The following is a 16,783-nucleotide window of genomic DNA, read 5'->3' as shown; positions in this document are numbered from 1 at the left end:
AAAATATTTTCTTTCTTATAACACGTAAGTTAATGATATTACATATCACATACCATATAACACAATATGAAGGCAAAAACAAAACCGCAATTATAATAATAACTTAACTGCAACTAATCTTTGATTTTTTTTTTTTTTTTTCTTTTATCATTCTCAAACTCATTACCTATACTTTTAGAACCTAAATAATTTTTCTCATAAAAAAATGTAATTAATAGAAAATAGAATGATTATCAACACTTCAAACGTCATGTTTCATTTTATTATCTTTATTATTATAATAAGAGAAAACGTAGTAGAAGTGATTCAACCCCAAAATTTGGGTTATAAAAATGCCCACATCTTAACATTTAAATTTAATATAATCAAGGTCATTTTGATCAAAAATAAAGAAAATTACAATCAACGTCACTAAAATAAGATTCATTAGTTTTTAAAATTACAAAAATAATATTTTTAATATATAATATTCAAAATCACCCTTTAATTAATATTTTAAATTACAAATAAATCCTTCGGATACAAATACCTTTGCAAATGACACCTTCTAGTTATTTATGAAGAAAATATTTATTGAAAAGGTTGGGAAATTTCAATACAAAGGCCAATTATTAGAAAAAGTAAAAATTATTTTTCTCAAGAAAAATAAAACTGTTTTACAGACTGTTAACAAATAGTTTAAGAAATGGACTTGTTTTAAAAAAAATTATTTGGACGTCTGTCATTGATTCTGGATTCTTGAAAGCTAAAATCCAAAATGCGACCATTACATCTTCATGTCCTTTCTTGCTTCCTCTCTCTTTCTCTCTCTCTGAAAAAATAAAATAATAACAAATAGAGAGATGCAAATAGCATACGCGTCGGTCAAGCAGAACTAAATGATCCCCATTTTCACATTTCTATGTCCTAAAATACCCAACTTCTTGTTCTTCATGTCCGTCTCTTTCTCCTTCAATTAAGATTGGGGTTTCTTCTTTGATTCTTATGGGGGCTGGTTTCTCTGGTCTTGCAGAAGAGACCAATTCTCCATTAAAGCCAAGTCTCGGTGACTTACCCGAGAGTTGCGTTGCTTCTGTTCTCATGCATCTTGATCCACAACAAATTTGTAAACTTGCGAGCTTGAATCGAGCTTTTAGTGGCGCTTCTTCTGCAGATTTCGTTTGGGAATCGAAGTTGCCTTCGAATTATCGTTATCTTATTGGGAAAGTGTTTGATGGGGTTCCACTGAATTTGACTAAGAAAGATATTTACGCCAGGCTTTCTCGACCAAACCCCTTCGACGGAGGCACAAAGGTAATTTTTTTATGTTTTTTTTCATAATTGGTTTATTGGGGTTGCTTTAATTTGCAGATTTGTTGATGGGTTTTGTGGCGGTTTTTTTTTTTTTTATGCAGGAAATTTGGCTGGAGAAGAGTACTGGTAGGGTTTGTTTGTTGATTTCGTCGAAAGCGTTCAGGATTACTGGGATTGATGACCGTAGATACTGGAATCACATACCAACTGATGAATCTAGGTATAATTTGAACTAAAAATTTGATCTTTCTTTCCTTGAATCCAAGTTGGCAAAGATTTGGGGTTGGTTGCCTTTCTCTATTGTTATTGATGAATCCAAAAATAAAATTTCTTTTTCTTACATTTGAAGCTCTTTTTGATTGTTTCTTGGGAGATCCCCTCAACATCTAGAATCCAGGTTATCAATGTGTAGCGGGTTCTCAGTTCTCACAGAGAGAAAACGTTCTGACCTTGATAAATGTTTTAAAAAAAAAAAATTTATGAGTAAATAAGTGATTTTTTGCTGTGATATTTGAATTATTGAATTTTAAAGGTTCATGAGATAGGGAAAATTGACCTTTTGTTTCCCTTTTATCATTATAGGGAAATTCAACCATCTCTCTCTATTCAGACCACATGAACACCCTTGATTTGCTAAGTTGTAAATTCAAACCAGTTATTATGGACTACTAATACACCTTGATGATGTGGAGGCAATTTTGTAAATAAAATTCTTTAATGTGAATTAATTATGGAAATAAAAACAATTTTTGTTCAAAGAGCTAAAATAGTTGGACAGCTGACCTAAAAAATTAAGAGACTTACCTTTTTTTTTTAGAAAACCTAATGGATAATTCTTGGCTTGTAGCTAACCACCAATTTGGTAAGTTTATCTATCAGAAAGGACTTAGTTTAAGACTGCTACATCATAACAATATATGAAGTGAAGGAATCTAGTACTCTGTCACTTCTTGCAATGAAGAGTAGTTTTGTTTTAGTCAAGGTTGAAGATCTACTTGAAAGAAGTCTCCAGATTTCTCTTTCTGTTTCACAAGTTTCTTGTTTATTCTCTGCTTTTTTCAAGTTTCAAGTCTGGCTGACATGCCCGAAATAGAACCAATGGCCCAAAGAAAATGTTGTTATCCTTGTCCATGCTTTGTACTTTTATTTAAACAAGTTTCTTTTTGTAAATAAGCAAAATTTAGGTGAGGCCCTCAAAGGGGTGTGTAGATGCTCAAGGTGGAAGGTAGACATAGAGCTTCCAGTTTAACAGTGTTTAATTTGGCTGATCACAAGCTGCATACAAGTTACACAGCATTTGGACTGTTGAGAATCATTCCTATAGGAAGTCTTATGTCGTAATCGGAGATTGATCTCTTCGAATTTGAATTCTTTGCCATTACATATTTTGGGTCTGGTCAGAGGGGAATGGAGGGACAAGATTCATTTAGGCAACTCCAAATCTCTGGGATTAGTCTATGTTGTTGAATTGGATGGTGGTGACAGTTTCTTCTCCTTTTGGGTATTGGAGAAGTTGGGATATATGTGCGTCTTCTTATATGTGTTCGAATTAATCTTCCTTTTATCCTCTCCTGCAAGTATGGCTCTATCTGAGTTATATCAGAGTACTAGATTGTTATTGTTCTCTGTTATACTCTTTTGCATATTTCTTTAATAGAGTTGCTATTGGCACCCCAACTTTTACTTATTACACTTAAGTAAAAGTTGGGGTGTCAATAGAAATTCTCACTCTATTTCCTTTTTTCAAGATTTCTATTTGTTAAATTTAGGATTTTATATGGGCCTAATCCTAATTGTAAACAACTGTTGAAGTTGTTTCAATGTATTATAACGCTTTGTAATGTTGAAATAATAACTTGACCCACACTTTTGTAGTGTTTGATTGTTGTCATTTAATCTTTAATTAGGACATGATAAATAATTTAAGAAATTGGTGTGTAATAAGTAAAAGTTAGGGGTGCCAATAGCAGCTCTCTTTTTCATCTTTAACGATAAAAGGCAGGAAACTTATCAAAAAAGAAAAGGTAACGATCATGACTGATAAGAAGTTTCCTTTCTTGTTTATAGGTTTCGCACAGTTGCATATCTTCGACAAATATGGTGGCTTGAAGTAGATGGAGAGGTTGAGTTCTGCTTCCCAGCTGGGACTTACAGCCTATTCTTCAGACTCCAACTGGGAAAGACCTCCAAGAGATTTGGTCGTCGGGTTTGTAACCCTGGGCATGTTCACGGGTGGGACATAAAACCCGTTCATTTCCAGCTTTCGACATCAGATGGCCAACATGCCCTTTCCAAGTGTTTTTTAGATGAACCCGGAAATTGGTTCCACTACCATGTCGGAGATTTTGTTGTAGAAGACCCAAATAGACCGATGAAGGTTAAGTTCTCAATGACCCAGATCGATTGTACCCACACCAAAGGCGGACTATGTTTAGATTCTGTATTAATATACCCTAGTGAGTTTAGAGAGAGGTTAAAGCGTTTTTGAGTTGCAGTTTAGGTACCAGACACCCCAGTGAGACAGGTCGGGTTTTTTCGAGCTTTCCCCACCAGTACGAGTATGTAATACAAAGAAATGCCCATGTCCTTGTTTTTGTGTGTTTATCTCCATCATTATTAAAAAGGATTCTTCTTGTATAGAAATATTGGGAATAATGTTGGTTGATATTCACTAGTAACGTGTTCAAAAAAGGCTTAATTTTGAGCTCACTTTTGTTTCTTCCTCTACCCATTTGATGGGACCCACCTTAGAGATCTTCAATTTTATTACCAAATTGTTTGTGTGATTGAAAACAACAGATCATTAAATTTTAAGTGGATCTTGTTAGGTCATACATGTGAAGTTGTATCACACAAGTGTGAGGGTGGCGTTACATAGACCATCACTTTCATGTAGTTGTTAGTAAAATAATTTATTCTACCAAATTCCAACTGGAATGACAAGGAAATAAAAGTGGTGAGTAAGAGTACAGCAGTGGTGAGTAAAAGTACAGCACATAGGGGGGGATGGCTTGGTGCCTTTCCTTAACTATTTAGTTTGGTCCAAGTTCAATGAATTTGATAGGTTTTGCACTCTAGAGGGAGGGGCCCTTTTACAGGCCACTTCATTAAGATTTTTTATTTTTATAGGTAAAAAAACAAGACAATTATAAGACAATAGTAGAAGCAGCCAACACATACGAGATTGCATCAAACAGAAACAAAATAGCATAAGCTGCCAACATATACGAGACTTAAACCAATCAATCTCGAAACAGAATCTCTTAAAATTATCTAACAAACAAAGGCCAATCATGCTTGTAATCACTTCATAAAGATAGTAATGCTCCTACTAAAGAAAAATCTTGCTTCTTCTTTTCTCTTTAGATGTCCCAACAAATGTGAAAAAGACAAACTCCCATATAAATCCTCTCTAATCATTTTATTTAGGATGAGGAATGCCAAGTGTGAGAGATGTCTTGTATGCTTGCCAATACTGACATGGCTCGGATGGAGTTCGAAGGCTTTGGTTCTCATCCAAGTCATCCAGATCATATACGTCAAAAGGGAGGCCAAGAAGCATCCTTGACAACTAGGAAAAACAAGCACGAAAAGAAAATGTATCCCTACCAAACTTGATTTCATTTTCTTTTTTTTTTGTTTAAGTATGGTCTACAGCAACGATGTATATAAATTATTCAAACCAAAGCAGATTTAGAATAGAGTCGTGCCATGCTTCCTATACACTTCCACGTGAGGAAAATTTGAGGTACAATCTTGAGGTCACTTCAGCATTATTCTTTAGAATATCTTGGGAGAGTTTTGGGCAAAATAGATAAGAGCCGTAATGAATGCATGCAGTTTTGGTACACAGCTGGCATGGCATGGGCACAGAACCGTAGATCTTTTTCATCAGGATACACAGGAAAAGGCTAGCATGGCAAGGGCACAGGACCATAGATCTTTTTCATCAGATACACAGGAAAAATATGTGCAGTTCTGTGCCCTTGCCACATCAACCACATACCCAACAGCGTGCATTCATCATTATTCAATAAATAAATGTTCCACAAAAGTTATACTAAGCGTTTTATAGTTCACATGGTTAAAATCAAGTCATATTCAGAAGGATTTAGAATCGATTCCAAGTTTAACAGAGTACAGAGTAGAAACAGTATATAAAGTTGCAAATTAAACTTATAATAATATAGATTGCAGAAGCTGTTTAGACAGTAAGACAGATTAGATTACACTTGAAAGATTAGAAATGGCAAACCTGCAAAACTGCCAAACCCATAAAATAAAAACCCAGAATTCCATTACTTGGGCCGTATTTTATATAACCCCAGGAACTTTTAAAAACTTGTCCAGTCCTATACAAACATGTTGGGTTGATTCCCCAACACCAATAAAGTAGAGAGCACATTTGGTCAATCATGACTTCAAGCCATAAACAGGATCATCGTTAAACATCCCACTCAGAGAATTCGTGAGAGATATCTGGCAAATGAAGATTCTGCAAAACATCCGAAGCTTTCAGATTGAAATTTTCATTGTTGCCACTGACCATAGACGACGAGTTGCTGTTAGCATTGCTCTTGAAACTGTTGCTCCTGTTTGGTATTCCACCGATAATACCACCCCCCGACACATTGGCAATAGAAGCAGCAGAATTGTTTGCAAACCCTACCCCCCCATTCCCGACCATACCCGTGCTGCCCGCTTTCACTGGCAAACCACCAACTGTTTTCCCATTGACGGCATTGAAGACGTCCTCCTCCAAAGTCCTGTTCGTGTTGTGCCCACCAGGGGTAGGTGGCTGCTGAGTCCTTCCACCCCCATTGTTATTTATCATCTCTTGCAGCAGTTGTTGGATCATGTGGTGTTGCAAATTCGGGTTTCCATTATTAGAGGATTGCGGATGATTTTGTTGTTGTAGGATGAGGTTAGCATTCAATGGGTGATGCTGGTTTTGCGACTGATGAGGACTTGACAAGCCATTAACTTGTACATTCTGCATAGGTCCCGGAATCAAAGACATAGAACCTTGAAATGGAGAAGTCTGTTGTGCCTGGTTTGAACTATTTAAAGAACAAGATCCTTCTTGTTTAACAACAACATTAGTGTTCGAGTTCATAGAGTTTTGTCTCAGCAAATTCTGGTAATTGTTCAATGCTACGGACGCCTGCGCAGAATTACCCAAGACCCCATTTCCCATCATGTGGTTGTTATTATTGTTGACGTGGCTACTTGTGCCAGAATGCATCGACATTACTTGATTCATAGTGTTGCGGTCGTTTGGCAGACCACCCTGAGCACTACTAGTCTGCTGCTCCATTTCCTGCATTTTTTGAATCTGGAATTTGGCTGTGCCTGCCTGTCGAGGATAATTCTTCAAGCTCTCTGCAAATGCGAGTAGCTCTCATTGAGAATGGGAACCAATAATAGTAAACAGTTCGTAAAAGCATCCATCTTTATCCAAACTAAAAAAGAAAAGAAAATGCCCATCTCTTATTTCCAAACCCAGTAAAAAATCGATTCATTTCTTTCAAGGTGAAGGAGTTTAGGAAACATTTATGGAAGTCAACAAAAGACGACTTCAGAATGGAGCAAGGATGGGGAAAGTTCCATATTATTAGCTTTAAGAGCAGTTTGTTTGCAAACTTCTGTTATCACCTCCAAAAATTTGCAATTATGCACAAAAGAGATGTTATTCTAGATGCCAAACTCCATCTACTGAAAGGTTCTAGAAGCCTAAGATCATACTTCCTACATGCCATTGTAGCCACCAGTTCTGCTTCGTTAGAAATCAGTAGTTACTCGATAATCAAACATATCGAAAAAGTCTTAATTTTCCATCATAAATGCTGACAGAGTTGGTCTATGCTGACACCAAATTTTGGGACAAGGCTTTGGTGATGGTGATGGTGATGGTGATGATGTAGAACCACCAATGCTAGTTTATAAATGAGACTATGGAGATAAAAATAATAATATTAAAAAAATTAATCACCTTAAATGTCACAATCAACATTACAAACCATCAATGTAATAGGGACAGTAGAAAATGAATTACCAATAGGTCCGATATTCCGTTCCCGGCAAAAATCTATCAAGTCTTTCATACTGTTTACCACCTCAGATATCTATCAAAATATAAAAGAGATCACTGATTAAGAATAAGCCAGAGACTAATAGAAGAACACACAATTCAATATGGGAAATCGTATAGCAAAGAATATCAAAGACACCCTGAATACCTGCAGGCATCGAACATATCTTTTGGAAAATCCCAAGTCATTCAGTGACTGTAACTCCAAATTCCTTGCAAGCTGACGCCCAGCTGACAGAAACCTAGGAAAATAGTAAAGAAGCAGGGGCACGCCATAAATCAGGCTCTATTCACAGAATGAAGAAGGGGGCTGCCAAAACTAAAGAAACCAATGGCCACAATATGGTAAAGTACTTAATTAAACAAGCTAGAAAAAAAAAACACACACACACACAAGGTAGAGTTTGAACAAATAAAGAGTAGATCATGGTCACTAAGGCATAACGAAATATGTTTAACATGTTAAATAATCACCTGTATGGTACCACAAATATTGAGGGCAGTCGAGATCTTTCTTTTTTTTGCTAGTCAAGCAAAGGATTAGTAGTCAACTGAGGTGAAGGTCGGTTCAATGGGATTTGAACCTAGGTCATGGGATCAATAGTCATCACGCCACCTTCAGGTCAGTCAAGATCTGTGTCATCATTTCTTACAGATACCATCCATGGCACTCCAGTCTTCATATCCTCTTATGAGAGCCCTCTGACTTTCACCAAAACTACTCCACACAGTTACTTCATTCTTCATTGGCCATCTTTGTACATTTCCAAACAGTTTCAATTGACTCTACTTCATTTTTATCTCAATTGGACCAAATCAGCTAAATTCCCACTTGGTAATCATTTATGATTTATCATTCCTAATCATGACACTCGTCAATCCTAACATTCTCCTCCCTACTACCCTCATTTTATGAGCACGTTTCTTGGCTGCCAAGCCTTTCCACTGTTGTCTTGTAAATTTTCTCCTTTAATTTGACAAGTACATGACGGTTACATGGCACTTGCAACCTAGCTAGCTCTTCTTTATCCACCCAACAATAATTATATGGACACAATCTTTCCATCTTTATGGATAAATTTAACCAAATTTAATTTTATCTATAACCAAGTTTTCCGTCATCTTTTTTTTTGGTTGACAAGTATGTTTCTTTCCAATTCAAGTGTGTCAAATCTGCTCTTCACAATCTCAATCCAAAATCTTTTTGGTCTTCCCCTTCTCTTTAAGGGCCTTCAACTTGCATGTTTTTTCACACGTTATCAAACCATCTCAATCAAATTTCCCTTGGTTTATCACCAGCTACTCAGGCATTCTCATGAGCAAGGGTTTTAAAAGGCATTTTGAGGCTTTCATCTCAAGGCTAGGCTCATTAAAAGCTCTCTGAGACGATTGGAAGAAATTTAATACAACAGAGGCCTAAGCCTCATACCAAGAAAATCACAAAAGGCCTATGCCTCGGTGAGAGGTGACCAAGGCTTACCCATCTTGGACCAGGGCATACACCTCATGTTCATTCCTCTGTTTTTTTTAAATTAAAAAAAAACTATACACCAATCATATTTTCGATCTTTTCATCCTTTTATTCTTTTCTTTTCTTTTCTTTTCTTTTTTCTCTTATTCAATTTCTTTGTTCTTGCTGGCATGCAAACATAATTGAAGCATATAGAAATAAATTCAAATTTCAAATAGTAATATATACAAACAAAGTAGTAGTCTTGTGCATAGAGGTTATTGAAAAGATAGTATTTAGTTATATCTTTGCAATAAACATAATTGTAACTTCTTTTTTTTCATATAATTGTTTCCTATAAGAACTTTCAATTATTCAAATGTAAAAACATTGCAAATCAAAAAGGGAAGATCAAGCATTGGTTGGTTGACTCACATATTGCAGTTTGCTTGTAAATCCTGGGGTGAAACTGGAGAAGACCCACTTTCAGTAACAGTTGTTTGATACTTCTGTGCTACCTGCAACAATTGATTCACCTGCAATAGATAGATATCTCAAGTTATAGAAGTGGTTGCCTCAAGCATTTCCTTGCCCACTCTGGAAAACTAATACTTAAATAAATCCATACCTACATCTTCATGATAATTTAGCAATTACTTGAAAGAACATATTCCAGGATAGTAAGTATATCAGCAAGGCAAATACGTATTAATAAACAACCAGTTCGTTAACTATAATAGTTGATTTCAAACAGGTAACAAGGGCAATGCCTGGCCAAAGCCAAATCATAACATAATGTGAGTGGACCTGATACAAACCTACTTTGATCAGATCACAAAAATAGTAGAAGATGAAGAAATATCAGAAAATGACTTCGTTCGAGGGAGATCAGCCCTCCTTTAGACCAATTCGAGATGGTCAATCTCCAATTCAATTAAGAACTTAATATTTCTTCTCTAAATAATCTTCATTTAAGGCTTAAAATATATTTACATACATAAAAAGAGGTAACCAACCTTAACCCACTTTCACCTATAATACAGGAATGAGTTTCCTATTGGATGAAGTAACTAATATTCTCCCACACATCTCACCCATGCATGACTCTTCCCATGTTTTAGGTAACTACTCAAAGTAATGATCCCATGCGACACATCTAATTAACTACCCTACCCCATACTAGAAATTATCCTATACATCTAATGCACCCAAATTACATTACTACAATTCATAATCATTTAGTAACATAACAATCCATCCCCCTTGAAACTCAAGGTCGGAACCTCCTGGATCCCAAATGATATTGGAATCAATTACAACATCCTTAATGCGTGCCTTCCACATTACTCGTCTTTTGGTGATTTGCTTGCAATTCACGTTGGATTCCAATCGCTCCTCTGAATGGGAAAAAATTTCAATGATTGGTCAAGGGTAATGGAAGTTTCCGTCACTTGATCTTCAACTCCATCCGGGCACCCATTTGCAGGCAGATCCACTCCAAGAAATATGTAGATTTTCCTTTTTTTTGAAGCATTTCTTATTTTCTTTGGAGAATGATTCAATTAGACAATGAGATTCCCCCAAAGCGTCCTGTACTAACTCGAAAAATTTCTTTTAAGTCCTCGCATATTGATTGAATTACTTCTATGAACATTTCATTTAATTCCGTAATCTCCATATCGGCAACGTGCAACAAAATGATGATTGAAAAAATGTCATTGGTATGCTTATCGACACAAAGTAATCTGAGGATTGTTGGGCTCTGATACCAATTGATACGAACCTACTTTGATCGGATCACAAAAATAATAAAAGATGAAGGAAGATCAAAAATAATCTTGTTCGAGTGAGATCAGACCTCCTTTAGACCAATTCGAGATAGTCAATCTCCAAATCCAATTAGGACTCTATAATCTTCTCAATATAAAATCATAGAAATTCTAAATTACAATTTAAATACACCATCCACTTACAACACGTGTTAAAACTAACATAGATTCCTACCCACGTTTGGAACTACCCTAGAATCCTACCCACTTATGGAACTACCCTCCCATCTCAACTCACGTTTCCACATTCCCACAAAATAAGAATGATCCCACACAATCTTATACATCTAATTCACCCAATTTACCCTACTCCCATCCCTAAACATTTAGGAACATAACAGGACCCACATGAATATGGCCTGTCATCATAAACGAACACTGTTAATAAAATGTTTAACCAACTCAGCAATATATATATATATATATAACCAAATCTACAGAGAGAGAGAGAGAGAACCAACTAAAACGGTCATGTCTTAGATAACACCAGGAGAGAAACAATAGTTGCAGACATCAAAACCACAGTGGGAGATCAGGACACCCAGAAATCTATTTAACAAAAGTATTACTAGTATTGCTACTGTATCAATCTCACAACCTCCAACTAGTTACAATCAAACAATTCTTAATCAAAAGTATTAATTCCAAGTGCTAAATATTTAGCACTTTTAACAATTGAAATTTCCTTGTGTTTAGAAGGTACCAATATCATTTTTTCCACTTTTAAACTGTTGTTGCATCATTGCTGCAATGATCACAACTATTTCATTAAAGTCAAAATTTCTGATTGCATAAAAATTCAAGAACTTACTAAGAACAGAAAAAGTAGTTAACAAGGTGGATGGGGAGGTTCATTATGGTAAGTGGGTTTCCAATATTTTGGGAGTAAGGTTTGAAGAATGATTAGCTGTAAAAATATTGGACAAGGGTTTGGGAATGAGAGAGGAAGCCTTAACAGAAGGATTCAGTCACTGGGTTGACAACCCTGTTTGCCTAGCAATATATATTATATATATAGTAAAGTAAGATCGATTACTGGGAAAAGTTTGAGCTGCCCAAGTAATGGACGTTTAAGCCAGCCAGTAGTATGAATGGCATGGTGGTACAGACTCAAGAAAGGAAAAAATTAGAAATTAAACTAATGAAATCTACTAGTACACTTGTTTAAAAAATTATGAAGTGAGAAATTTTGGCTAGCATTTTTAAGTGGGGGCGATAATGCAAAATTTTGATTCATCTTAAAACTCATCATGATCGTAAATGCCTTTGCCCCAACTATCTGGGATTGGCTCAAGTTCCTCAATTCAATTCCATCAAAAGATTTGTCCCCCACAAAAATAAGGTGTCTTATATCTGCTCCCAATTTCTCAATCACATCCTTTTGGCATTCCTTTGTTGTTATCACACTAGGCATGGCTGCCTATTACATGTCCTCTTCACCCCTTTGGTTTTTCATAGTGAGCTGCTTCCAGCAATAAGCTACATAACAAAGAAGCTTTGGAGTCCAAAGCAAGAACTCAAAAGCCATTAAAAGATAACCATGCACGAGCATGCAAAATGTACAACTTGACAGATAAACCAATAAAAATATCATCTCATGATTGTGCTTGTAAATGACATTCAACAGAATCCAAATCCGAAATACAGGTTAGAAATTGGTGAAATTATTAAAGAATGCTAAGAAAACATAGTATCAACAAGAAGTGTCGGGAATAGGAAGTCCAAGAGTGGGATCATGAACTAAATACTGGGTTCAGATTTTGTAAAAAATAGCACTTAAAATTTCTCTGATGCAGATAATACAAAATCATCAATGCAACATAAATTGTAAGGCTCAACATGCACTCTTGTATATAGACCAGAATAACACAATCATAAACATCTAGCTAGTATGGTGCGGGAACAGAACAGCAAACATAGCGGTACCTGTGGAGCTACGAATCTCCGTGGCAAAAGTTCTTCATGACGCCGTGCACAAAATTCCCAAGACAGTATCTGAAGGGGAAAAAAAGGAGCATAAATCATGTAAACAGGATAACAGACCAATAAATGAGAAATCCAGAGGAATATGTCCAGTTGAAAATAGCAAAGTACCAACTTTACAACCCATAGCACACTAATGACACCAAAGCAACTCAAAAATCCATAGACTGCACAGTAGTTACCTTCAGATCAGGGGTGAATGCAATTCGAAGTTGACCTTCACGAACAACACGAAGTTGCTCATAAACACTCTCCTGAACTGCTTTTCCATACTCCAACATCATTATTCCTGAAGGGAACCGATACTCCCGTGGCATGTCAACAAACAAAAGCTCATCAATAACCCCACTGTCAAACTTGATTTTACTAAGCCTGGGGAGTACTTCAAAAGTTGCCTCTGCAAAAAAAAAAAAAAAAGGAACAGAGACGATCATATCAATGAAATTCCAACAGAGCACCAGAACCATTATAACTTATAGAGGAATAAAAGAAGAGCTATTTGTTGTTTTGTGACTATTAGTGGTACATAATGTAACATTAACATCATCTAATCGGATAACTCATAACAACCCAAAAGAAAGAACACAAATCTTCTTCCAGAATGCATCAGAAAATAAAATGTCTAAAACATCTGAAGCCCATGCTCTCATCGTGCCCCAGCCATAAGGGACAAAGCCTACTCAGTATCGAAATAAATTGAAGCAATGAGGTTCAGAGGGGCAGTATTTTGCACTTGTGAGATAACATCAAGCAGCATTACAATTTCCACTCCCTAACGGGAGAAATACTAGATAGAAGATGGGTAGAACTAACAGAGATAAATGTTTTAAAACGTTCATAGAATGAAATCAAGAGCAGTAACAAGAAACTCTAGCATGGAGAGAAACAAAATAAAAACATTAGACAACAGAAAATAATAATATAATCAGGGTTTGAAAAGTTCTTGAGTGACCTAAAAAAGCAAAGAATGCCAAAGTCATTCATGTGACAGCTCCTACTCATAGAAACTAACAATTATTCAGGTCCTTACCGAATCCCCTTCCTGATTTAGAGCCACAAATGTCGCACTGCCATGCATCCTGAAAGAAACAAAAACACATAATTCTGCTTGTGAGGAAATAATAAGTTAAACCAAAAAAAAAAAAAAAATGACAGACATGTAGATTTATTGGTGCATATAGGTTGATGAACTGGTGCTTAGAAGCATGTCTAGTCTTGATGTAGGCACGTGCAAGAGGCCAAAGTTTACAACTGGTGCTTATACATTTGTATTTTCCCATGAGCATGTGCAAGATGCCATAGTTTACACCTGAATTAACTCATCTATATATATATATATATATATATATATATATATATATATATATATTATAGGTATAAAGTTAGTGGTTAGCAAATGAAGTTGGGTTCAAGGGGGGTTCAAACCCTAGGATGTGGGAACAACACTCCACACGTCTTACTACTTAGCTAAGTTGGCACTTCACTCATCTATATATATTAAGGCACAGGACATGCAAGTATATGTATGTATGTATATGCATCAAGAATACACATAATTATGAAAGAATACATCAACAGTTAACAAACTAACCATAGCTGCCTGAGGGAAAACACCAAGTGCATGCTGTCCAACATTATCATAAAGTGACAAACACCACCTTTTCCGAGCACGGGGAGCGTAATATTCTGCCACAAACTTCCTCCAGTAAACAATTGTATTGTCCTAGAAAAGGAAAAAACAAAAGGGAAACAAAATTAAATAGTACTCACACAAAAAAAAATATATACTAGTTATACCATAACCGAATCAATAAATGGAGGTAAAAATCACAATGAGTCATGGTTTCAACAATCGTCCAAGATCAAGATGACTTGGGCGAGTCAACTTAGTATCATTGTGAACAAGAGGAAACTCCATGGCCAAGATGTCACATTTCATCCTCTGCTCGTTCTTCTTCCTCCTCTTCATCTTCTTCTCACTGGTTCAAAGATCAGGGGAATGGCTAGTCTTTCCCCAAGACATCTCGGTATCGTTTGTGAACGAGACAAAACGAAAAACCCCAATTGAAAACCATGCGATGAGTTCGAAATAGCACACACCCATTAAAAACATCGATTTGGCAAAACTAGAAACCTTATCAAAAGGGGAAAAGAAAAGGACTATATGCAAGATTAGAGGATTAGAATGACAACTCACAGCAGGTCGATGACGCTGATGATATATGTACTGCATTAGACGACGAGCACATACACCACTCTCAAAGGGACGCTTCATCCCAGACAGTGGTGGCTGCACGCCCTGTTGTTGCACATGTTGTCTCATCTGTTGTTGCTGTAATTGCTGCTGCAAGTTTGCCCGCTGAATCTGCGGCATAGACTGCAGTATCTGTTGTGGTGGATGTTGATGCCGTTGTAGGAGTCTCTGCTGCTGAATTAACGCTTGAAGTTGCGGATTGTGTCCTTGTAACTGAATGGGTTCCTGTCTTTGAAACATCTGTTGAATTACTTGTGGTTGCAAAATATCTTCTTGTTTGATATCTAGTCTTGGCTTCTTCTGCATCTGAGATAAATAGTTCGGCTCCTGAGTTAAGGCCGCAAGGGCATGAGGACTAGTATGTGATGCCGGCTGAGATGTAGCAGTAGAAGCCCCCCGTTGCCTCTGCTGGGAAGTCTGATCTTGATGAGAGCTTTGTTGCACTATAGACGACCCATCCATCACCGAAGAACCCATATTATTGGACGAGAACGACATTGGAGACGCGGGTAATCGCAAGTAAGACTCCGTGTTAATGCTGGCGCTTCTCTGCAAATGGGGTCCACCCGAAAGTGCCGAGTTGGCGTCTGTAACCATTGAACTTGCTCCAACACTTGGTCCAGAGTTTCCCGTACTGTTCAAGACTGCCCGGTTCATGTCCCCGGAGGACGGACCCAAATTCGAACAACCCGTAATGGAAATAGAATTCGATGAGTTTCCAAAAGAGTTTCCAAAAGATGGGTTCACGTGGGAATTACTCGACGCTTGTAATGGTCCATCAGGTTGGAAAAATATACCGGAGTTTGAAGAGGACTGTGTTGGGCCTCCAGCCACCCGAGACGATGCCACAGGAGGCACCGCCGACTGGTGGCGGGAATCCAAGTAGCTATCTAGAGCCAGCCCTTAAACCCCTTGTTGTAGAGAAAAGTTAGGTCAACGACAATACTCAAAGCTTACTCCCCACATAGAAACCCTAACAGAAACCCCTTAAATTCAACATAAAAGAAGCAATAAATTTAATTCTCGTATCACTGATGTAGTAGATCACCAGAAGAGAAGTGTAAATCTATGATCTCGAGTGCAATGAAGTAGTTGAGGAATCTGTCAGTTTCAGAAGGACAAAAAAAAAAGAACTTTGTTAAGATCTAAGCTGAAACCCATAAACAGAGCCAAACAAGATGAGTTAAAAGATTTATCCATGAAACCATTCCAAAGCTCATCCATTTATGTTGCAAATCAAAACCCTAATCACTCGCACGAAAACCCTAATTTTTTCACTCAACTTAGAATCCAAAAAAGTGTAAAAGAGGCGAGATAAAAACCTGAAATTTCTCAACGAAACCAGCACAAATCGATCTACCTACTTGTTAAATCAAATTCGAATGCACAATCACTTTAACTCTCAGCCATTCGAGCTAAATTGAACATAAAATCACAGAAATTTCTATGAAATAGAACTCTTTAAGAAACACTAAATAAACCCCCAATTCATTAGCAAAAACCAGAAAACCTAGAAAGATTAAAATAACAAGAAGAACAGTTCGATACTAAAGAGTTTCTTCTAAGTATCTTAAATCTGAAAAAATAAAAATTAATTAATTAAAATAAAACTAACGCAAGGCTTCGAGCTGGAAATTGCGAATCGCTTCTTCTCGCTTTCTTCGGAACCGCAATCACCGCGAAGTTCGACGGTTCTTTTTATAATAATAAATACGAAGGATTGGAATTTGGAAGAAGGGAGTTACCGGATGAGCCGGTGAACATCTCTTAAACCGAACCTGCTTTAAATTGTACGGATGCGTGACGCGTGTCGAAGATCAGACATGTAGTGTAACCACTGTTAAGATGTCAGACTCTGTGTAGCAACGTGTCGATATTTGATT

General features: G+C 36.7%; 2 protein-coding genes across 3 annotated transcripts; one reads left to right on the top strand and one right to left on the bottom strand.

The window, feature by feature from the left end:
• Positions 1-794: 794 nt before the first annotated feature.
• Positions 795-4,002, top strand: LOC147393627 (F-box protein PP2-A13-like). Its single transcript, XM_086456598.1, has 3 exons — positions 795-1,293; positions 1,395-1,513; positions 3,361-4,002. Exons 1-3 carry the CDS (start codon positions 985-987, stop codon positions 3,779-3,781), a joined length of 849 nt encoding a protein of 282 aa, XP_086312724.1. The 5' UTR covers positions 795-984; the 3' UTR covers positions 3,782-4,002.
• Positions 4,003-5,451: 1,449 nt separating this feature from the next.
• On the bottom strand, positions 5,452-16,666 carry LOC147393626 (putative transcriptional regulator SLK3). Of its 2 annotated transcripts, none has more exons than XM_086456596.1 (10): positions 16,516-16,666; positions 14,844-16,001; positions 14,238-14,369; positions 13,677-13,725; positions 12,829-13,043; positions 12,590-12,658; positions 9,270-9,370; positions 7,533-7,626; positions 7,349-7,418; positions 5,452-6,675 (listed from the first exon to the last, which is right to left on the bottom strand). In XM_086456596.1, the coding sequence occupies exons 2-10, from the start codon at positions 15,555-15,557 to the stop codon at positions 5,738-5,740; spliced, it is 2,382 nt and encodes a 793-aa protein (XP_086312722.1). In that variant the 5' UTR covers positions 15,558-16,001; positions 16,516-16,666; the 3' UTR covers positions 5,452-5,737. The 2 variants fall into 2 exon arrangements, with proteins under 2 accessions (XP_086312722.1, XP_086312723.1); XM_086456597.1 differs by lacking the exon at positions 16,516-16,666 and adding an exon at positions 16,223-16,466.
• Positions 16,667-16,783: the final 117 nt, after the last annotated feature.

The sequence above is a fragment of the Akebia trifoliata genome, chromosome 10, assembly GCF_017979445.1.
Source record: "Akebia trifoliata isolate Shusen 1 chromosome 10, ASM1797944v1, whole genome shotgun sequence".
NCBI lineage: Eukaryota > Viridiplantae > Streptophyta > Magnoliopsida > Ranunculales > Lardizabalaceae > Akebia > Akebia trifoliata.
The sequence above is the reverse complement of the archived record's forward strand: the minus strand, read 5'-3'. Positions and strand labels throughout refer to the sequence as shown.

What these genes read in the sequence shown, in the direction of transcription:
- LOC147393626 (XM_086456596.1), bottom strand. Translation starts at nt 15,557, where the DNA reads ATGAACCGGGCAGTCTTGAACAGTACGGGAAACTCTGGACCAAGTGTT. An exon ending in CATTCACCCCTGATCTGAAG is followed by an intron (nt 12,659 to 12,828) that starts GTAACTACTGTG and finishes TTTCCCCTTCAG; the next exon opens with ATACTGTCTTGGGAATTTTG. An exon ending in GGAGATTCGTAGCTCCACAG is followed by an intron (nt 9,371 to 12,589) that starts GTACCGCTATGT and finishes TATCTATTGCAG; the next exon opens with GTGAATCAATTGTTGCAGGT.
- LOC147393627 (XM_086456598.1), top strand. Translation starts at nt 985, where the DNA reads ATGGGGGCTGGTTTCTCTGGTCTTGCAGAAGAGACCAATTCTCCATTA. An exon ending in CCTTCGACGGAGGCACAAAG is followed by an intron (nt 1,294 to 1,394) that starts GTAATTTTTTTA and finishes TTTTTTATGCAG; the next exon opens with GAAATTTGGCTGGAGAAGAG. An exon ending in ATACCAACTGATGAATCTAG is followed by an intron (nt 1,514 to 3,360) that starts GTATAATTTGAA and finishes TCTTGTTTATAG; the next exon opens with GTTTCGCACAGTTGCATATC.